Source organism: Sceloporus occidentalis, unplaced genomic scaffold (assembly GCF_023333645.1).
Source record: "Sceloporus occidentalis isolate IW3139 unplaced genomic scaffold, rSceOcc1.0.p SCAF_4, whole genome shotgun sequence".
Taxonomy (NCBI): domain Eukaryota; kingdom Metazoa; phylum Chordata; class Lepidosauria; order Squamata; family Phrynosomatidae; genus Sceloporus; species Sceloporus occidentalis.
This window is the reverse complement of record NW_028316984.1, coordinates 63553568-63577284: the sequence shown is the minus strand read 5'-3', so window position 1 is coordinate 63577284 and position 23717 is coordinate 63553568. Positions and strand designations below refer to the sequence as shown.

Below are 23717 nucleotides of genomic sequence, written 5' to 3'. Positions count from 1 at the left end.
GTATGTTTTTGTTTCGTTCTGTTTTGTTTTTTTATTACAATCTTAAGTTGGCCAGTATCCAGACAGAACACAATGCAACTGAGGCACAGTATATAGAAAAAAGTTGATTATCTTGTTTTGAGTTGAAATTTTGTCAGTTCTCTAATGGACTGCCTGAATGTCAGAAATTTTACTCCTTTAGTATACTCTGCCTTTTATTGTCTTCAATTTCAGAAACTGCAAACTGGCTCTAAACTATTTTGGATTAATTGTGGGAGGGGAGTCTTTGATTTTTATCCACCTCATTCTCCAAATCCTTGACCCCTACCTTATTTTTTTTTTAATAGAAAGTGACTAAAAATACAATAAGCCCTCCACATTTGTGGCTTTAACTTTTGTGGATTTGATCATTTATGAATCTAATAATATGTTCTCTGTAGGATTCTCTAGGTCCTCCAACATGACTCTGTTGGAACTTGACCACAGAGTTGTTCTGGAAGAACCAGAGATTCCTAGAGAGGTGTTCTCATAGCTTTAAAAGGTGATTTTATTTGTGTTTTTTCCACTTTTACAGGAGTCCTGTTCTCCTAACCACCAAGAAATGTGGAGAGCCTACTCTACTATAGCTACCCTCCTCCAAGATTTTTCTTTTGGTAGGGAAGAATAGATTTAAAAATAAAATTCCTTCTGAATTCTTCTTGCTTTCCTCTATGTTACACTATCTCCAGTGCCTCCCAGCTTTCCCCTCCTAACAATCATCACTGAAGACAAATGCAGCTGATAGAGCACAACATCAGTCTCAGTTATTATAGAAGATTAGAAAACAGAGGTAAGAGTTCCTGTCAGTACTTCCAGTGGTAAGTAAGAATTATATCTTGTGATGCTGGGGATTCCATCCCCATAAAATGTTATGTTGTCAGTCTCTCAGAGACTGGGAACCCCAGTTAATCATAATGCAGCTGGAAGAGCTACATTGATCTCCTACCACAGCCCTCAGTGGATCCACTGCTGCCAGTCTTTATCCACATTTCCCATGTAGCAGGCTGATAGCAGTGGATCCACTGAGGGCTGTGGTAAGAGAGCAAGGCAGCAATTCCAGCTGTGCCCATCTCTCCAAGTCTCTGTCAGGAATCAGTGAAAATAAACTTTCATATATCAAGGACATTCCATCACCAGCCATATATAGTCATACTGTGGTAGTGTGCTGATCTTCTTCGTACCTTATCCCACACACTTTTGCCCCCAATCTGGGCATGGGCAGGGGACGTGTGTGGCTGAGTGAAAATGAATTTTATTGCATGCTATATTTTCCTCAAGGCATCCCCATGCCATCACCCGGCACTAAGCCATCTCCAGTCAGGGCTCAGGCATGTGAATTTTGAAAGGTGGAAACTTTTCGGTGAAGCAAAATCATGTAGCGATGGGTGATAGTATGGGAACGCCTTGAGGAAAGTATGGCATACGATAAAATGCATTTTCACTCAGCCACGCGCATCCCCTCCCTGTGCCCAGATTGGGGGCAAAAGTGTGCGTGATAAGGTTCTTCTTCTCAGTTATTGAAATCTCCTTGTATCTAGGATGCAGCATGAGTGAACACAGTCAAAAAGGTTCTTGGGTACCATCAGAGTTATTTTATGGTTTTTATGTATGTTTACTCTGATAATAAATGAAATAAATCATCATTATCTACATCAGAGTGGAAATCATGTGGACTTGCTGATATTGTTGGGACTACAGTTCCCAGCAGCCTTAGCCAGCACAGACAGTGGTGAGGACTGTTGGGAATTTCAGACCAACAATACTGGGAGAACCATACATCCCTGTCCTTCTTTACAGGGATGTTTTTATCAGTAAGGGGCAATACAGACTGGCAGTTTGTGCCAGCCTGTAGGCGGAGCCACATACTGGATGCCATGGCTTCACCCTGTTCATGCCATGATGCCGTGCGCTCTTCTAGACAGCGTGCAGGATCATGGTGCAGCCCTGGCAAACCTAAAGGGGATCACAAAGCCATACTGCCACATCTCTGATGCCCTTTAGAGGGTGCAAAAAGGAGCCCTTTTTAAGGCTCCTTTTTGTGCTCTCTAGAGGCTGAATTGGGGCCGTGACATTCGGTTTTCGTGACACCGATCTGGCCACTATTGGGGTGGCTGCAGACCACCCTTTGGGGTGGTCTGTATAGCACCGTTGTTTCTTTTTATATAGACAGTTTATATTATTGGCCTTGAAAGAAAGAAGCCAGAGTTTAAATACATAAAGAAAAATAAATCATAGAAACTAATACAAAATGAAAAATGCATACCTCAGTATGTTTATATAATATGTAAATAAAAACATCCTACCTGGTGTTAAAAGAATTACAGACATTGTGATGAGTGAACATACAACAAGAATCACCAGCAGTGCAATTGCTATTCCCTTCCAATTCCTCTGTGGTGGGCTGTTGCTTCCAAGGTCCTGGGAGAAATCAAAAAGAAGAAATTGTTTCACAATTACTTACCAAATACTATACAGTAAAGATATTACTATATGAATAGTTATCACAGTCTGCATATTGAATGGCCTCCCTTTTTAATATTCCATTCAGTTATATAGACATGCTTAATTACTTCATTTTAAGAAATACTAATCACCACAAAGAGAGACACAGAGAAAAATAATGAAATTGGCAGTATAAATGTTGACCACAACATGATTGGTGTTTTTAACGTACTAAAGATAAACTTCAGGGCAACACTTTGTAAGATAATTAGGGAAATAAAACATAGTAATTTACTATAATTCCACCTAAAGTGGCATAGGCCATAAAGTATTAAATACACAGGGTTTATAATGTGCAGGGTTAAACATCCCATTTAGAATGTGTAAAAAAATGTGCTGGATTAGTTTAAAATTCAGTTTTAATTTGAGTATAATTTATTTCTTTGTATCTTATTTGTGAGCTGGTCATCTATTATTCATAAAAATCAGCGTTAGCATTAAGGAACTGGTACACTTAAGCACACATCTTTCACAGAATCTGTGTACATATCACCTCCTAACTATAGTAGGCAGTGGTGATTTAAATTCTTCATTAAAAGAAATGCAAATTCTGTATTCTTATTATTTTTGCTGTTTTAAAAATCAGACAGTACAAAACTAATAAAAATTCCATACTACAGTTATATTTACCATCTTCATGTACTGTCAGAAACACAGGGCATATGCTACTTCTTATGGACTGAACAAATAATTATAATGGGATGGAGTGATTGGGTCCAAAGAATTTGCCCAAATCTGCTCTAACCCTATTTGGAGAAGAGCCTTTCCACAGGCATATACTCCAGGATTTCACAGATGAAGACTGAATTACGTGTGGTTGAGCTACATGAATCTTCAAAAGAGTGCAAGTCAAACAACAGGGTAATTGATACTAACAAGGAAAACCATACAAGGTACTGTTTTGAGCAGAGGAACTTTGAATTTAGCTCCTGATTTAGGCAATCCTTTTTTTAAAAAGGAGAGTGTTGATAAATACAAAACTCTGTATATATATCTGTATGCATACAAACAGCATGATTAACAATAAATATACTATATAATATAGTATTGTAAAATCCAAATGCATTTATTAGATTTGTTCAAAATTACAGCTTTCTCTCAGATCCATGGTCACTGCAGGAACTCTTTGATAACAATCACTACTTGCCCAATGCAAGTACTGTATACATTGGGTCAGATCCCAGCTACCTCATAATATGACATTGATATGGCAGGAGAAGCGCCACAACGATGATCACGAACACTTGATTGGCAGGAAAAGACCACAACTTTATTGATTACAGCAAGTGAAAAAGGGTTTGGCCCAAAAAGCATGAGACCCAAAAACCCGTGTTGGTTGATGAACAAAATTGCCTGGTCACAGCCAAGCTTCAGGATGACAGAGGGGTAACCAACTGATTGCGTGTTCGCAACTCAGGGAGCTGGCTGAATGCATGTGCACATCTCTACCCCTTGTCACTGGGGGACACTGATGTAATGTTGCCCCCACATTGGCCACACCACAATGCTCTCAGCACACCCATGTGCCTGTTGGACTCCCAATCCAGTGCTCCGCAGAACAGGAAACCATGCCCACAGATCTGAGACCTATGGTACCGCCGCATGGAAAGTTGAGACAGCACATCACCAACCTTGAACAGAGGGAAGGAGGTTGGGGAGCCGAATGAGAATGGCACCAAGCACAGGTGCTGCATGGCCTTTTGTAGGCCAGACTACCAATGAGCTGGCAGGAGGCCTGAAGGTCCCACCCTTTCCAGCCTCCTAGCCAACCCTGATGACAGGGTTTTTCTGTCCCCAGAAAAAGCAGCTGATGACATGGCATTTCTTCCCCCAGTGGGCTCTGGGAGTTGAAGTTTGGTCCCTGGATTGGAAGTGCCGACCTCCCTTCTCCCAAACGTCCCTGATTGCCAGTCAGTGTCCTGCTAGCTGATGTTGCAGCCCACTGGGGATGGATGAGGCATGCAAGTTATTCCTGCATGCCTCTTTCCCCCCACAGCAACTGGACCAGTCTAACCTGCCTCCTTCAGCCTAACCTGCTTCACAGAGTTGTAGTTAGGATAAAAATGGGAGTGAAGGGATGGAAGGGGAGACTGAAGGGAGTGATGGGAAAGAATGAAATTAAATGAATAAATCTATGCATTCCAATAGTCTTTGGAATGTCTCAGGCCAGTGATTCTCAAGCTTTTTACCCTTGTGACTCCCTTTACATCTCTAACCAGATGTCGCCCTCCCCCCTTGATGAAGTATATCAATAAAAATATTTTGTTTAGTGTTCATATTTTCATTCACATATTCATGTATATTCATAGATTCACATCTTACACAGAAATAGCTCCCACCCCTGTCAGACAGAGACTCCAAGTCCCCGTCTTGCCTTTCTCTTCCTCTCCAAAGAGAAAAGATTTGGGAAGCAGAGAAGGATGAGAGGGAGATCAGGGTTTCCACGTCTCATGGTGTAACTTTCATGTCTGCCCTAGCTTCATATTGTCTAGATCAGATGATGCAGCCCAAAAACCCTGTGGCAGGATCAGGCTCAATCTTGCCTGTCCAGATGCATATCCAAAGGATCCAGACTGACCCTGGAGTAAAAAGTCAAAGTTGACTCCATGGTCATGTGGCCAGCCTTACTGCATACAACACTGTTACCTTCCCACCAAAGTGATATCCATTTATTTACTTGTATCTACATGCTTTTGAACTGCTAGGTTGGCAGAAGCTGGGACTAGTAATGGGAGCACACTCTATCACATCGTGCTTGGGCCTGGAACTGCCAACCTTATGATCATCAGAACTGGTGTCTTAACCACTAACCCAGGGGTAATTAACCCCTGATTTTGCATGGAGGTTCTAAGAAACTCTGCAGAATAAAATGGGCTGTTCAGACACCCTTCTCCCATGCTCCTTACCTTGCCATCCATCACTCTGAGTGAGAAGCCTCTCAGTTATTGCATGTGATGCAGAAACAGGACCCCTGGCCATATGGGTGCAGTCATTCATCCCGTTTCTGCATCAGACATGGTGATTGATGGAATTTTCAGTTGGGGCAGCTGAATGGCAAGGTAAGGAAGTCCCAGGTAGCCAGGGCTTGCTTTCCACGACAGGACAAATCAGTGGATGTCAAGTCTGCAGTTTATGCAGGTGCACTATACCTTTAAAGCCCTACATGGTTTTGGTCCAAGTTACCTACAGGAACTCCTTCTACCATACAATCTACCCTGCACACTCAGATTCTCTGGGAAATTTTTGCCCCAACCAGCCAGTACTAGACTGGTAATGGTTTCCCAAAGAACCTTTTCATTTGCTGCCCCTAGACTATGGAATCACCTGCTAGAGGAGATACAACAGTGAAAAATGCTGACTGCTTTTGAAACAGCATTAAAAACATATCTATTCCGGCAGGCCTACTGAGTCAATTTGAAATCCTGACTTTTTAATTGGTACATTTTAAAGAATGTACTATATTAATGGTTTTATAGTATTGTATTTTAACTGTTGGTTTTATGAGATTTTTAAAATTGTGTTTTGTATTTTAACCTGTTGTACTCTGCCTTGAGCCTTGTGGAGAGTTAGGAAAGAGCTCGGACCCTTCGGAGATCATCACACAGAAGCTTACCATCAATAAAATGTGGCTAAATCATTTGAAAACTCCAAAGGTGTGATCACCAGGCATATTCATTTCCTTTGATTAAATCATCATGGAGGCATCCCACTCCTCTCTCATCATCAAAGCATTCATGCAGCAGCCATTTCTTCAATAAGGGAAACTTGTTATTGGAGAAATGGCTGCTGCACGAACACTTTGATGATGGGAGGGGAGTGGGACACCTCCATGACGATTTAATCACGGGAAACAAGTGTGACTGGTGATCACACCATCATGGTTTTCCAACGATTTAGCCATGTTTTAGTGATGGTAAGCTTCCATGTGATAATCTCTATTATCTTGACTTGTCTGAATAGTACCTTAGCAAAATCCAGCCTTCTTTAGCCTGATTTATAAAATTTTCCTTTGGTAATAAAATAAAATAAAATAAAATAAAATATAAAATCTTTTCACAGGGGCGGGAGCACACTCATATTTTCAAGTCAACATATTCTGTTCACACATAATGCATTTTTTGATTCATTCTAGAATTCTCAGTATTTTACAGAAGTTGAAGGTTGTGTCAGTAATTAAACCAGAAGATGCCGATGAGATTCCAATATAGACAGAAATAATTGACTCTAATATAGCATGTTGATTTCTCCCAAAATGCAGTTTCTATAGTACCATTTGACATTTGCTTTAAGCTCAAGTAAAAGTAAATGCATTTTCATAATATTTCAGTTTAATGATGTATTAATTGTACTGCAATTTCTAAGGAATTTGGTGGTGTACTTTTAATATTACTGACACAAATCCAATTGCTAGTCCCACCTACAATTAACCTGTTGATTGCATGGGAATTTAAAAAACTAGGACTAGCAATTCCATTTAGGTAATTGGTATTGTGTGCTTATAAGTCATTTTGGACAATACTGGGAATTCAGATTTATGATGACCCTATCATGGGGGTTTCTTGGCAGAATTTGTTCAGAGGGGGTTTGCTTTTGACTTCCTCTGAGGTTGTGAAAGAGTGACTTGCCCAACATCACCAAGTGGACTCCCATGGCTGAGCAGGGATTTAAAACCTGGTCTCCAGAGTCATAGTCCTCAAACCACTATATTACTCTGGCTCTCAAGTAACTTTAGAACAGATTTAAACTATATAAACTTAAATTATGCACATTCACAGACCCCGATCCATCTGTATGCACACATATTCATCTCCTGCATGCCAGTTACTTGCAGGGAGAAGTCACGTGAACAATTTTATGCAGGAAAATAAGGAAGGGACTACATGTGAAGAGGATATGACAGGAGAAATTTCTTATTAAACATTCACTTTCCTACATGTTCTCTGATGATTTTATAGGGGGGGAAAACCCCTCAAACCAGCAGCAAACTCCTTTTCTTGATGTGTTCCAGATGATTCACTGTCAGTCAAGTGACAGCCATGCCAATCAGCTGTTTGATAGAAACTGATGAGCAAGAAGAAGGCTAAAGCTAACCCTCACAACCGCTTACCAGTCAGCTGATTAGTACAACTCCCATTTTTTGATTCAGGCTGTATGTGACAGCTAGATCAGAGGGATTCTGATTCTGCAGCCCTGACAGTTAGATCAGAGACATATCCCTACATGCAGCACCTGTTTGCATAGAGAATTCTTCAATTTCCTACAGATAATAAGTGCAGATGTCTGCTTTTGCCTAACTTACATCCTTATACAGAAGTTATTTTGGCTCCAATTAGCACATGAAGAACCATGCATAACTTTGGGTTCTCAGCTTCCATGTTGGACTTAAGTTAGTTCACGTTAGTTTAGCCAGTTTTTATGACTAATAAAACCAAGACAAGTCACACACTCTCAGCCTCAGAAGTTGGCCATGCCAAACCTCATCTGAAAAAATCTTGTCAAGAAAACCTCATGATAGGTTTGCCTTAGGGTCACCATGAGTCACAAATGACGAAGGCACACAATAACAGCAACAAGAAGATAAGACAGTAACATTCAATGAAGGCAAGGAAAAATATTAAAGACACAAAAAAAAATTGTTTAATTTCTTGGGACAGTGCTGAAATTCCATCCTGTGTATCTAACATTAAAACAGTTTATATTTTCAAAAGCCATACTCAAAATATTTTTCCCAATATTATGGCTGCAAGTGTTCACAACTTGAAAAAAATAAAAAATATTTAAAAAATCAAGTGTTTCTTGCCTAATATGATTGTCTAGAATCAAACAAATAAGAAGTGCAATGTCTCCCCAAAGATCTGCCAAACTGCCACCTCCCACTAAAACCTTATATGTTACATGCTTCAGGAATGGATTTTTGGATGTTACAGAAGAAATGATGAGGTAGAAAAGGTGCATTGTGAAAACAGAGTTCCACTTTAAACTGAACACATCATTTGCAGTGTGATACAATGTTTGCTCACTGGATAGAGTACAGTTTACCCCAGGTAAATGTCTATAGGATTTATTATTATTATTATTATTATTATTATTATTTATATAGCGCTGTAGATTTGCACAGCGCAGTACATAAAAACAACAAATATAAAAGAGTAAACCTGCCTATGGCGTACAATCTAAGAAATGATAGGATAATACAAATAAAACACATAGCAATACAGGAAATGGTTCAATAAAACAGGCACCAAAAAGAACATCAGATAGCAAGTGACAGTCACGCAATGTCTGGGAACACTTCTCTGAACAGGATGGTCTTCAACTCTGTTTTGAAGCTGGTTAAAGAAGTGATGGCCCTTGCTTGCAAGGGAAGAAGGTTCCAGGAATGGGGAGCAGCAAGTGAAAAGGGGCGAATCCGAGATGGGGCAGAGGAAATCCTGGGCTGGGACAGCCGACTTTGACTACTAGAATGGAGAGCCCGAGTGGGAAGGTGAGGAGAAAGAAGGTCTGATAAATAAGGGGGGCAGCCCATGGAGGGCTTTAAATGTCGACAGCAGGAGCTTGTACTGCATACGGAAAGGGAGGGGGAGCCAGTGAAGGGATGCCAACACAGGAGAGATATGGTCAGAGCGGTGGCGGATGTGATAATGCGTGCAGCTGAATGCTGGACAGAGATTAAAGGATGGAGGTGAGAAAGAGGAAGCCCAGCCAGGAGGATATTACAGTAATCAAGTCATGAGACCACTAGGGCATGGACCAGGATCTTGGCAGTGTAGGTGGAGAGATATGGTCGGATTTTGGCAATATTGTATAAAAAGAATCTACAAGCCTTGGCTGTGGTCTGGATCTGAGGGATACACGACAGAGAAGAGTCAAAGATAAAACCAAGACTGCGGGCTTGCTGGACTGGTTGAACAGAAATGTTGTCCACAGAGACGAAAAAGGTGTGTTGAAGCACCCTTCAACTTAGGACTTAGGAGGAAAGACAAGAAGCTCTGTCTTGGACATGTTGAGCTTCAAACGCTAATGGCGCATCCACTGCGAGACAGCTGTGAGGAAAGACGAAACTTGCTGTTCAAGCCTTGGAGAAAGGTCAGGGATGGAAAGATACAACTGGGTGTCATCGGCGTACAGATGGTAGGAAAAACCAAAAGAGCTAATAAGTTTACCTAAGGACAGTGTGTAGAGAGAAAACAGAAGGGGACCCAGAACAGAGCCCTGGGGAACTCCAACAGATAAGGGAACAGAGGATGAAGTCTGACCACCTGTGACCACTGCAAAAGATCTGCCTGACAAATAAGATCTAAACCAGTCGAGAACAGAGTCAGAGAACCCAAGGTCAGAGAGTGTATAAACTAGAAGGCTGTGATCAACGGTGTCAAAGGCTGCAGACAGATCAAGGATGAGAACAGAGTAAAGGCCATTAGCCTTGGCCCGTAAAAGGTCATTCGAGATCTTAGTCAGAGCTGTCTCTGTGGAATGGCTTGGGCGGAAACAAAACTGATAGGGATCAAGAATGGAGTTGGCTCCAAGAAACTCAAGACAGCAAGAGTAAACAACCCGTTCCAAGACCTTAGAAAGAAAGGGAAGAAGAGAAATCGGACAATAGCTAGACAAAGAGGAGGGGTCATGAGAAGGTTTTTTCAGAATTGGGGAAATGAGAGCATGTTTAAAGTCCGAAGCCTGTAGAGCGAGAGAGATTGAAGATATGGAGAAGCGAGGGCAGAAGAGAGGGAGCTATGGAAATTAGAAGACGAGTAGGAATTGGATCAAGAGAACAAGTTGCAGGTTTGGAAGAGTTCAGAAGTGTAGAGAGTTCATCCAAAGAAGCAGGAGGAAACAGAAAATTTATTAGGTGAGGGCGATAGAAGATTATGAGCAGAAGAGGAATCGGAAAGGACTATCGCAGAGCGAATGGTGGTAATCTTTGAGATGAAGTAATTAGCAAAGTCACTGTGAGAGAATGATGAAGAGACAGGAGGAGAGGGAGGTTTAAGCAAAGTGTTGAAGGTGGAAAACAGACGTTGCGGGTGCCTCTCATTGGCAGAGATCAATGATTTGTAATAAGTTTGTTTTGCTATAGACAGGGCATGTGAGAAGGAGGAAAGAACAAATTTCTAATGAATAAAGTCAGCCCACTGTATGGACTTTCTCCAAAGATGTCCGGCCGCTCTAGAGCAGGACCGGAGAAACTTAATGAGGGGGGTAAGCCAAGGCTGAGGCCTAGTCTTAGAGGAAGAAGTGCGTAGAGACAGGGGCAAAGCGGTCAAGAGTTGAGGAAAGAGTGGAGTTAAATAAAGATATTGCTGAGTCAGCAGAATCCCCAAGATTTAGGGAAGAGAGAGAAGAGTCCAGGGTCTGACCAAGATGGTTAGAGTTAACAGATTGAAGATCACGAAAATAGCATTGAACAGTATGGCGAGGAGGTGGAGTATAAGTACGAGCAAAGGAGAATAAATGATGGTCAGATAGTGGAAAGTCAAGTGCCAGGTAGTCAGAAATGGTGCAGTTAGCAGCAAGAACTAGGTCAAGACAATGACCAAGAGAATGAGTTGAAGAGTTGGAATGTGGTTGGAGGCCAAAAGAAGCTAGGAGAGAGTTGAAGCAAGACGTTGTAGGGTTATTTGAATCATCAACGTGGATATTAAAGTCACCTAGGATCAAAGTGGGGACTGAATCTGAAAGAATGTCAGCCATGATTCAAAGTCTGAGAGGAACTGGGTAGCAGAACCAGGAGGGCGATAGATAACTGCAACCCGGAACTGTAGAGGAAAAAAGAGTCTAATAGGATGAAACTCAAAAGAAGAGAAATGATAGCTGGGGGTGGGGGGGAAGGTAGAACTTGGAACTGGCAGGAGTTAGATAGCAAGATACCAACCCCTCCAACCCCAATATACCAACACCTCCAATTTAGGATTATAAAAGAATTTAACTTGGCTTCAGTTTTAAAATGAATTAATTCACACCTCCTAAACTAACAAGCCTAATTCACATTGGCTGTATCCACACTGTAGAAATAATCCAGTTTTACACCACTTTAACTGCCATGACTCAATGCTATGGAATTCTGGGAATTGTACTTTGTTGTGGCACTAGAGCTCTCTGACAGAGGTAAATCTTTCACAAAACTACTGTTCCAGAAATCCACAGCATTGAACCGTGGCAGTTAAAGTGGTGTCAAACTGGATATTTATGCAGTGTGGATGCAGCCATTGTTTCAAGATGACCCTTTTCAGAAAGTGTTCTTGGTATGGTATATAGCATATTTATTATTTATTTAATTTATATCCCACTAGTTTCGCAAAACTGTAATCCAAGGCAGCTCACAACAAAATTAAAAGACATATAGTTAAGATCTACTGTATAAGTGCAAGGGGAAAAACATGGGAAAAGTTACTGTATTAAATAATTAAATGGGGTTTATAGTAAAATATTTTAAAACTACATCAGTTACTAAGCCCTGGTGGCACCGTAGTTAAATGCCAGTATTGCAGCCACAACGCTGTGAATTTGATCCCAGGGCTCCAAGTTGACTCAGCCTTTCATCCTTCCGTAGGTCAGTACAATGAGTACCCAACTTGTTGGAGGCAATTAGCTTACAGATTGTAAACCACTTAGAGAGTGCTGAGTTCACTATGAAGTAGTATAGAAAGGTAAAATGCTATTGCTAATTAAAATAAATTAGAAGAGCATGTTCCATAGCATTATTCAAAAGCCAATTTAATTCCCAAAAGTATGCTGGATTTTTCTTTTTTAGAAAATCCTAGAATGGCTAGGGAAATCTGAATAGAATCTATCTGATACCATAATTCCAATGTTCTCGTACAACAGATAACACACTGAACTTAGTAAATGCTGCTGCAAAAACCTGCACTGCTTTTGAATTTTTTCTTTCACGGTACAGAATATATCATACTAAATGCTAATATCTGCCCCTGTCCTCTCTTTCTTCTTCCTTATGTTCTGTTTCTGTTGTAATCCCACCTCGATCCATCGGGAGAGGTGAGACAATATAAATAAAACCTATTATTATTATTATTATTATTATTATTATTATTATTATGTCCTTGAGATCCAATGTCTACACACGTGTATTTGTCCACAAAGGTTACTCTTATATTGAATTACCTACAAAAAACATAAAAGTCTTACAAATTACATGATATTTCAATATATCTGTCCACTACGCTGCAGTAGTGTTTATCAATTGTGTAGTGGGATATTTAACTGTTCTTTTCAATATGAAAAGTAATAGAAACAGGTGGGAAACCTACTGTTCCTTAGAAGATATTAACATTCCACTTTAGTGCTATAGAAAAACACCTCTACTGGCTCAACGTCACCTTAAAGGTCTTTCCTAGATATAACTGCTGTGAAATTGGGGACCTTTGTTACTTTCCAAAGGCAGAAAGAAGATGTTAACATTCCTCTGAAAACCCCGTTCCTTGGCAGAATAGATACTACATAGTGCAATCCCATGCATGATTAAATCTTGTTTAAAATAAGGATGCTTTCTCCCAAGTACAATTACCAGATCAGGACTATGCCAATTCCTGTGATTTCAGGACCGAAACCTGAGATATAGGATCTTATCCCATGACGTTTCAATTCTATAAAATTGTATGTTATTTTACTTTATTACTGTAATCTGCTTTGATTCCTTTGAGAAAAAGTGGATTATAAATAAATACTATTATTATTATTATTATTATTATTATTACTATTATCTGGTATAAACCTTAATTTGGGCAGCATTGATCCTGATATTATCAGATGGTTTTTGCCACCTAATTTGCTGCCCAAATACAGCCCGGGTCCATACCCACTTCCAGAAGCGCTCCACCAGCCATTTCTCAAGCTGGAAAACTCCCAAATCCAGAAAGAGCCGGGAGGAGTGGCTCTGGAAGTGGGGATGGAGCCGGGATGTATTTGAGTGGCATAATCAGTCTGATAAGATCACCTGAATTAAGATTTAATCTGGATAAAGGTAAACCAAATTAAAACACCATGGATAAGCTCCATAGAGTGATCCCTGCTGATGCCACAGGGAGCTAGTCCTAGTGATGCCATTCAACATACTATACAGTGTGCCCGCGTTATACACAGATGCAATACACGTGGCTTTGAGCACATGCACTCAAGTCGTGGGGAGTGTGTGGGGTGCAAGGAGCAGTGCATCCCATTCAGATGAATGGGGTGTGCACCCATGGCACACACACACTGCCGCATGCACGAGCCCCATTTGAATGAACGGGGCTCAAGCATAGGTGCAATTCACCTTACCTGGGGGGGTCCGGAACAGATCCCCTGCGTAAGGCAAGGGTCCACTGTACTAAGCATAAATAATAGTTGCACAGAGCATGCCACTCAACTAAAAAATGAAATCTAAGTAATGAGGAAAATATAGAGAGTCACATGTTTGGAGAGAGTGTTCCTATCCCTGAGATTCCCCCCCCCCTTCCCTGGTAACCAAATGAAAGAGGCCAAATCTTGAGATCTAGGAACTCTACTCCCAAGCAAAACCAGTCTGCAAGGATGAAGTTCTATGAAATAAAGGAATGAATATTTTTAAGGGTCTAAAAGCCCCCTTTTGAGAACATGGCTAAGCAAGGAGTCAAGTTATGTGATGTGCCTTAGCAGCAGAGGTCTCTAATACTGTTGCTGTCATAAGCAGGAAAAATCATTCCTGCATACCACAAATCATCAAGAAAGCTAAGTTAGTTTAAATCAGAATGCAAGCAATAGTAAAGAAGAAATGCAGTTTTGGAGTGCTTGAGATAGGGCTAATCCCTCCCACTTCCCACTGGTGTGTTATGTTTGTGTTATTGTTTGTACCTGTCTCCCCAACACCAACCTCTCCCCTTGATGATCATTGTGTTGTCTTTGTTTTGACATCAGTGACTAGAGTGCACACATTCTCTCTTTGCTCTCCTTTCTCCTTCTCCCTCATACATACATTGCAGATCTCCACATGAGTAAGTGAGTGAATGATAAGGGAAGGGAGGGAGTGCAACTGCACAAGTAAGTGAGTGAATGACAGAGTGGGCAGAGGGAAGAAGGATCTCCCCATGGGCGAGCTAATAATTGGTTGGGAGGGGGAATGCACATGCTACACTTACTGAAGCCAAAACAAAGATGAGAAAATGATGATTGGATGGGGAGAGAATTGGGTGGGGAGAGGTTTGAAGAGTTCAAACAGTGAAACAAATGTGACACTCGAGTTGGGGAAGGAAGTAGGTTAGCCTATCTAATTCTTCACCGTTGGTTTTATGACTTGACAAACATTGAAGTAGAAAATCATGGCAACACACACCAAGCTTGCCAGACCAAACCAGTCTCTTCCACCACACACTCCTCTTGCCCCCCAGTCCCACTATGGAGTGCAGTCCACACACACATACATGCAAATATCCAGATTTTCCACTCAAATCCTGAGTAAAATACCATTTTTCTCCTTCAGATTAAATCCCTGAAATGCTGAAAAGGTCCAGATTCAGCCCAAATCCAAATATGTCATCCAGACTGCCCGCTGTGTAAATGAGGTGAGACCATTTCATTTCACCTATATAGACAAGCTCCAAGGGAAAATCCACACTGACCAAATAAAGCAATTTCTAACCACTTTGAAGGCATGGTGTTTAGATGATGCATGAGGCAAAACTTTTGGTGGAAAGCCAAAGGAAGCTGCACTCTGGGGCTAAAAACAAAGCAAAAAGAAGTAGGACACTCCAGTCAAGGCGGAAAATGTGCATCATTGCACTGGCATATAAACAGCCTCGTGTCAGTATGGGAATGTAACAAAGCAAAACTGTGATCACCAATAATACAATGGATGTAATTACAACATGTGCAAACCAGACAGCCCAATGAGGGACATAGGGTGAAGAGGATTGGGTGAAGGGAGCATGTATGGTGGAGGGGCTCTGTGACTGTGCTTTGCCAAGTTATCCCTGAGCAGACCAAATCACCAGTTCACTGTACAGGCAGTGCGTTGCATGTGTAACTGTGTGGCCAGTCATACCGGTGGGTGTCTAGTGGAATGGCATCTTGTTGGGAAGAGGGAGGTAATTGGTGGTTGCAAGTGATGTGTTTGTGTGATGCTGCACAGGCATGGTGGAGAGGCAACAACAACTAAAAATAAACACATAGCACAGTTTGATGGTGCATGGTGTGGAAAGCCCATGGGTGTTTGCCTCACCTTGAGAGTGGTTGTGGGGACAGCAGGGTTTTGATCCTCTTCAAGAAAACCTAGCCATTTTTTCCTGCCTATCTGCTCTGGTCTTTAGTCTCACTTTCAACATTATTTTTTAAGGTCTTGAAAGAACATCTCTTTTCAGTATGACTGGTACAGTTTGTGAAAACTAGCCTAGCACCAACTGCAGTTAGCATTTTGTTTTCTTATGCCTGAGGCTCAATTTACAGCCTCAGGCAAAGCCTTTTTAGTTGGAATTTGTTTATACTTATTTGCACAGGTTTACTATATAGTTTCCCTGATATGGAGGGCACAGGAGACAGGAAGCAGAAGTGAAGTTTAATAGATTTTTGTAATATTGAAAAATTACACTTGAAGAACAAGATAAATGTATTAGTATTGTTATTTTTTTCAAAAAGACAAGGCTAGACCTGCATAGAGCAATCACCTTTGGTCTAGGTTACAATGAACTGAAAAATTATGCCACTCTGAATGTTATGGAGCTGCAAATTATTTTAAATACGTCCTGTACTTGTTTAAATACTACCAATCAGAAAGGGAGAAAATCTGTCTACCCATTATTGGCTTTCCTTTTGAAATACTTAGCCATTTAATCTTGCAAAGTGTCATCTTTCAATAGCTAGAAATTGATAGGGTATAAAGAGGACAGGGTTTTGTTTTTTAAAATGTCAAGTATTTTGAAAAGGAAAAAATAGATGGCTATTTTGCTCAGTAACTTTTTAACCAGTGAAAAGGGTTCTCCTCCATCAAAACACCATTGATCCATACTCGATTGAGGAGCGAACAGTATGATTCCAGGTAAATTTTTCATGCCCATCACATCTAAATAAATTTACAAATAAACAAATAAGAAGCAATGAAACATTGGTGAGCAAAGGTTATGGCCTAAATCTAATTGCTAGTCCCAACCAGAGAAGACCCACTGAAGTAATGGGATTTATGCAATTGATAAATTGCATACAATTTAGCAATTGATTCAAGAATTCAGCAATTGATTCAATGCAGCAATTGATTCAACAGTTGTGCACTACTTAAGGCCTAGTAATCAGATTTAGGCCAGTGTATTGAAAAGTATCACCAACAAATTAATCTCTTTGTGGATGAAAATAATGGATAAGAAATTTGGATATTTTTGAGAGATCAAACTCAAAATTGTTTCACAGCCAAATTATGAAATATTATTGCTCAATATAGTCTGAAAACATTGATTTAAGTTCCATGTCTCTTGTTTAGCTTTGGCTTCTTTTTAAAAGCACTTGTTCAATATAAGTAACCTTGTGGTGCTTCAAAGAGCCCTAATATTAATTAACTAGTAATAGTAGACACAGGCCCGGTACATACCAGCAGGAAGCGACATCCTCATGGCGATTCTAGGGTTAGGGGGCATGCACCAACCACACACTCCGTAATTCTAGCATGTCACACAGGGGCTGCCATCATGATGTAAACAACACACAGCGTATAGACATCACTGCATGTCGCTTACGTCACAAGTGTACCAATGGCACCCTCGTGACTTCTGCACAGCGTCCCAAGAAGAACCTGGTTTTTCCAGGTTCTTTTGGGGGCGGAGAAACACTGCACGTTTTGACTGCTGCAGTATCCCTCCGGAGGAAAACTGGGCACCTCCAGCCCCTTAGTATTCCTTAAGATGGGTTGGGAATGTTGAACTTTGTAGGTCTTGATGAATTGTCACTCTTATCAGCCCTAATCATCATGCCCAACTGTGAGAGGCAATAGAACTTACAGTCTGAAAAAATGTGGATGATCATGTTCCCCAGCCCTTCTTTGAGACTACGTACCACTGTAATTACATTAATTTGGTGAGTGGTATATATAGCAATAGACACTGTGGAAGTAATTTATGTATATAAGCCAAATATTTATATTTGGAGATAAAAAAAGGTACACAATATCATCTAATAGAGACCCAGTGGGATGTATTGGTTTAAACATTGGATTACAACCCTAGAGATCCTGCTCAGCCACAGAAACCCACTGGGTAATTTTGAGCAAGTGACACTCTCTCAGCTTCAGAGGAAAGTAAAGTCAAACCCTTTCTGAACAAACCTGGTCTATAAAATTTCATGATAGGTTCTCCTTAGGGTCAACGTAAGCTGGAAATAACTTAAAGCCATACAATGACAATAACCTTTGTCAGGAAGCTTGTTGGTACACTACAAGCCAGATGCGGTGGAGGAAGTAAAGTATTAAAGAAATTGTGTGCCCAGAGATGGCAGATTTGTTATGCCAATGCTTATCACCACCATTTTATGGCTTTTGAGGGAAATATGCAACTGATAGTGTGATACAAAAACATAATGTTAGCATAATTTTGATTTTTGGTGCTGTGCTCCACTCCACTTTCTACTGCAAGCATGTCCAAACTGTCTTACACAATCACCATGAGAAAAGCAGCAATCCACAGAAACAGCCATTGAAAAATGAATGCCCTGAATTATTACATTTATGATGACAGCATTTGTGATTGTGGCTCTCATGGCAGTACTACATACAAAAGAATGATTAATGTTGCCCAGAAACCAGACTCCCCACCACTATCCCAGCTTCCCATATATGTCATAATGCATATGCTAATAAAGGTGAGAGCATTTCATTGAACATCTTGTGCAGTTGTGGCCAAAATCCATCAAAGCTATGAGTTTTGCCTCAGAGCAAATGGCCTCATTAATTCATTTCAGAGTAATGACTTCTTGCTAGGCAGTTTACCAGTTTTTGTGACAGATAAGGAAGGCATGTTTGGTTATTTTTATTCTCTCTTCTTGTTACAAAATCAATATGTGTGTTTTAAATCTCCTGTCAGCTTGGAAACATAAGCGCCTATAATTAGAGTCAAGCTGTACAGTTTTGGAAGTGGGGTAGGAAGAATAATGGTGTAAATCAATCAAGCCCATGCTTTAGAAAGGGTTGTGGAAAATAAGTTGAGTTGTTTTTTAGATGGCCACTGGTTGCTCGTAGTTTTCTAGATGCTCAGCCTCTCTGTGTAAGTATTGAATTTCAATTTTCAGATCTAATTTTTAATACTCGCACATCTTAAATATTTGAAAAGCAGGTGATGTGGAGAGGCACCACACAGATTCATGCAAAGGGCATTTTTCTTGGGTATTAGAGAAAATATGAGTTCACTTTATCTTTGCTTTTCTGATTTGATTCATTTTTGTCCTAGCAGTTTTGGACTTTTAGTTATGCACCCTTTTTAGCTGTTGCACACTATGAAACTTGTTAGGATACCACGGGTAAAATCCCTGCTCAGCCATAGAAACTCATGGGTTACCTTGGGCAAGTCACAGGAGTTTATCACATGGGAGGGATCCCATGCAAAAACGGGATTTAAAATGAGGGGAAAAACCCCGCAAAAACGGATTTATTATTAGATAATGTCCAAGTTAACCCAACATTAACCCAGACAGAAAGTAGAAAAGAAATGTAAAACTGTAATTGATTTTCAGATGACATTGTTGTTAAGGTGCATTAATGCAACGTTAACCCAGTTAGAAAGTAGACAAAACACTATTCTTTTTACTTCTGAAAAATCCCGAAAGTAAAAAGAATCACATTTTGTTGACTTTCTAGCCAATTTAATGTTGTGTTAACCCCATGTGTGAAAATCAACTGTGTGTTTGCGTGTCTTCTTAGGAGTTTTTTTTGGGTTTTTAAATCCTGTTTTAAATCCCGTTTCTGCACGGGATGCGTCCCTTGTGATAAACTGCATACTCTCCCAGTCTCAGGGAAGTCAAAAGGAAACACACACACCCCAAACAAATTCTGCCAAGAAAACCCTGTGATAGTCACCATGAGTCAGAAATCTTTTGGAAAACTTACAAGTATCTTACAGATATTAAAAGTTTTGAATATATGAGTTAAATCACTAATGTATTCTGATTCTGGCACTTATCTTTATTCAGTTTGACCCATGCACCAACCTGAACATTAAAATGTGTGTATTTCCCCCCCTCATGTCCAAATGGAATGAAAATAGGATAGAACATTTGAGAGAATGAATAGAATTTCAAGCAGTTTATGGTTAAGACACTCTCCCTTCTTTTAAAAAAAGGAGTTTAAGAATGAGAACTTGGGTATGACAGAAAGTTAAATATTTTGTTTACAGAATTGTTTTTGGAAAGAATTGAACCCTTTAGGTATCTTGAGGTATTTTGGTAAACTTTATAGTTCACAGTTTGCATTGTGTGAAAAGAAAAATGGGAGAAAGCATGTTGTTGTTGTTTTGTTGTTCTCACGCAAGGATTATATCTTGTGGCTGTTCTGATGGGGTATCTGGATCCTTTGTCCAAGACCGGAAAAATTACTAATATTCATTTTTTATTATTATATGTTATCACATGCACACACATAAAAATGCCCACAAGAGCACACATTTTTGCCTGTTTTGAGAGTGACAGGTTTTTTATTACTTGTTTGCTTTCTTTACAGTGTTGTTAGAAAGAAGCAAACAAATAATTCTAAGAATATTGTAAAGGAAGCAAATAAATAATTTTAAAAACTGTCACTCTCAAAATAGGCAAAAATGTGTGTTTCTGTGGGCATATTTGTGTGCATGTGAACATTATTGGCTCCAGTCACCAAGCCAACGTCACATGTGACCCTCTTTAAACAACCTAAAAATCCACTTGAGTGCTGTGGTTTAATTTTTTCATTTAATGTTTAAACCAGAGTTTTATACAGTACTCCATTAATTAGCTATTTCGCAAATATCTTAACAGACTTTAAATGAATTAATCTTTCTTCTCTGATGTCAAAGGAACTACACCCATTCACATGTTTTTTTAAATATAGTGTTCCAAATGTATTAGTAATATGCAAGTATGCAGAATGCTAGCTAATATTTGTATAAACTGCTGACCTTCTTTGTAATAATCATCAGTCCCCCTAAAGCTACTCACAAGTTATCTAGATTTGTGCCAAAGACCATCTCTCTTTATCAGCAATATCCATTTCCATTATTACTGTGTGTTTAATATAGCAAGTTCTTCAGAAATATCTAGAAATAATGATTCGTAAGCCATTTTCATACAAAAATGATAATTACTCAAACAAGGCAGTGAACACATTTAGGTTAATTCTCAGTCGGCTAGGTAGCATATAATACCACAATCTAATTTCTTTTCACTTTTCTGTTGACTTTATTCCTTTTTTATTTATTTATTTCGAGCAATTCATAACACCAAAAGCTACCAATTCTCTATTGAGCAGTATCTCTGAATAATGCATTAACCAGGTACCTCCAGGATATAAAAAAATGTATTATGTAGTTGGTGTTTGTTTAGTAACAAGATGATTTTGGAATTTAGGACAGCTGTTAAAGTTCCCTATAGGGCCAAACTAGGGAAAACGTTTTCTAACCTAATCAAAATGTGTGAGAAGTCCAAAAATATGTTTACTATATATGGAAGCAAAGAAAAGAAAGCGTAGAAGGGAATCTGATTTTTTGCTAATTCTGAGAGTGGATCTTTAAAAAGACAGTTCTGTCTTCGTGTTTTGTTTTGTTTTTCTGAATTTGACTGGGGTCACCACTGTTCAAATAGCCTTGTAGTTGATACATCTGGCTACAATAATGAACATACTCTAAGCCAGCGGTGGTCAAAGTGTGGCTCATGGTTATTTTGTGGACGCCCAGGATCAAAATGATTTTTAAAAAATCTTTGCTTCAGGATGCCCCAAAATGGCTTCCGGGGTATAAGGAGACATTTCTACCATGTTTTGATCCCCCCAAATCTCCCAGGGGTCATTTTTTAAATTATTACTTTTTTGCAAATTTCCCCCATCCCCAATTTTTTCCTCCTCAAAATGATGCCCCCTAGAATGTGTTTAGGGGCATTTGGAAGAAACAAAATGATTTTCTTTTCAGCAAGAGTGGGTTCAGGGAGTGTAGCCCTCCAAGGTCTTCTGGAGCCAAATGTGCCTCATCTAGCCTTTCACAGTTGATTACCCCAGCTCTAAGCCAGCTTTATGTCCTCTGAATTACAACTGATTATGTGTGACAAAAGCAACACTCCAAAACAGGTTGAGCATAATTCAAGGAGTAAACAACCAAGTACTTGTTTGTGTTACACTTCTCTCTTGTCTAGATTGCAATGGTTCTTATCCTATTCACTAACACACCCAGGTTCAGAATATCCATGGCCTGACCTGTATTGGATGAAAAGAGCTGCTATAGCTGAAAGTTATTTGCATACTGATCAAACATTTTATCTCTAGATAAAGTCCCCCAGTATTAAACAGTAAACAGTATTAAACACTATTAACACTTAACAGCAAACAGTATTAATCAGTGAAACAGTTTGGTAAATAAAACAAGAGCCTTCTACAAAAGCTATCAGACTATACAATAATAATCTCTTAGCAACACCTTCTGGAAATGGCTATCCGAGAGTGCCCACAATACTCAGATAGCCTAGCCAGAAGGATACCACATTCAATGTTACTGAAAATAGCTGAGAATCAACAGGGTGTCATGCCCTCTGACTCTCAGCAATGGAAATTCTGTAGGGCAGCCATTTTAAACCCACAGAATGCATGCCAGATTGGTGCAGTTGCTGCCAGTGGGTGGGTTCCCAGGCTCACCCCGTTGGCCGGCAGAACCGTGTTTCCTGCCCTTGTAATCCTGCTGCCATTCCGAGTTGAGTCTTTGAGCAGCGAGGAAGCAGTGAGAAGAGCAGCATTCCTGGCAAGCCCACAATCCTTGATCCTCCCAGCTGCCTAACTGTAGATAAGAAGGCAGGGATAGAGGATGAGACACGGCAGGTGTGGGGGATACTCGGTCTCTAAAAGACTCACCGTCACTGCTATAGGGCAACACAGCCATCTTCTGTTCAATAGCCAGGTCTTAATCCAGATTGAATTAGATCAAAACAACTGTATCAACAATTCAAGAATGCACTGAGTTGAAGTAACACACTGTTCTGTTTCATACATTTCTACCCTACTAATTTTGGGGTTATGTCTTTCTGGGAAGAAGTCTGTTTTTTATTTAACTATTGTGTTTGTTTGTGTGTATTTATGACTTCAAGATGTCTATTCCCTTATAGCAACCCAATGAATTTCACAGGATTTTCTTAGGCAAGGAATATTTAGAGGTGTTTTTGCCAGTTCCTTCACCTGAAATATTGTGTACAGCACCTGATATTTGGTAGCATCCAAGTAGAAGCAGGGGTGACCATGCTTAGCTTCCAAGTTCAGATGAAATCTGGTGCCTTTAGAATATTTAGGCAGACTTTTTTTGGCTTGAGTCTTAATTCTCAGTGAAAAACATTTCACCAATACATTTGTTATAATTTATTGTTATATGCCTAAAGAAAAATATTCTCAAAAATTTTGGCTGTATTGTTTTTTGGTTTTTTTAGGTGGGCATTCATACTGAGAAGTTTTCATCACATCAGAATCCTCTGCATGTGTTTTTGTTTTTTTGTTTTTAAAAAATCTGTACTAAATGCAAATGCATTTTAACAACTCCCAGGGGGTAGGTGAAGTTGCACCCAGGAACGAGGGAAGCATAACATGTCTGTGATAGTGAATACATATGTTCTCTCTTCACTGCAGATAGGATGATATGAGCTGAAGATACATCTTTACCTCACACAAATATTTCCCCTTTTTATCTGTAAAATTCACTTAATCTCCCTGGATTCAAGGAATCACTTTGAATCACTTTTGTACCAGGAAGAATATTTGGCCTTTCATATTGTTTCAGACCAGGGGGAGGGGGGGGGCTTTCTGTATTGTACGACATGAGATATGATTGTTAAAATCAATGTCAGTTCTTAAGTTAATTCAGGGGCAAAACAGACCGCTTCTTTGGGCCGCTGTTCAGGTGGCTTCAGAGCACTGCGTTTTCACACCGCATGCTCTGCCCAGCTGCCCACATGTGGTCTGGCTTCCAGTTTGGATGCTGCATGTTGCCAAAGCACCTGAAAGCCAGCTTCTGTCTGCGGTGAGGCAGAAGAGCTGGCTT

At 40.0% G+C, this 23717-nt stretch overlaps 1 protein-coding gene across 2 annotated transcripts in view; it reads right to left on the bottom strand.

Moving 5' to 3' along the window:
- Positions 1-23717, bottom strand: part of DPP10 (dipeptidyl peptidase like 10) — an 817369-nt gene that overhangs the window by 288232 nt on the left and 505420 nt on the right. For both annotated transcript variants that reach the window (XM_089520160.1, XM_089520161.1), the window contains exon 2: positions 2322-2436. In XM_089520160.1, the coding sequence (XP_089376286.1) occupies positions 2322-2436 (115 nt within the window). The remainder of the gene's footprint in view (positions 1-2321; positions 2437-23717) is intronic.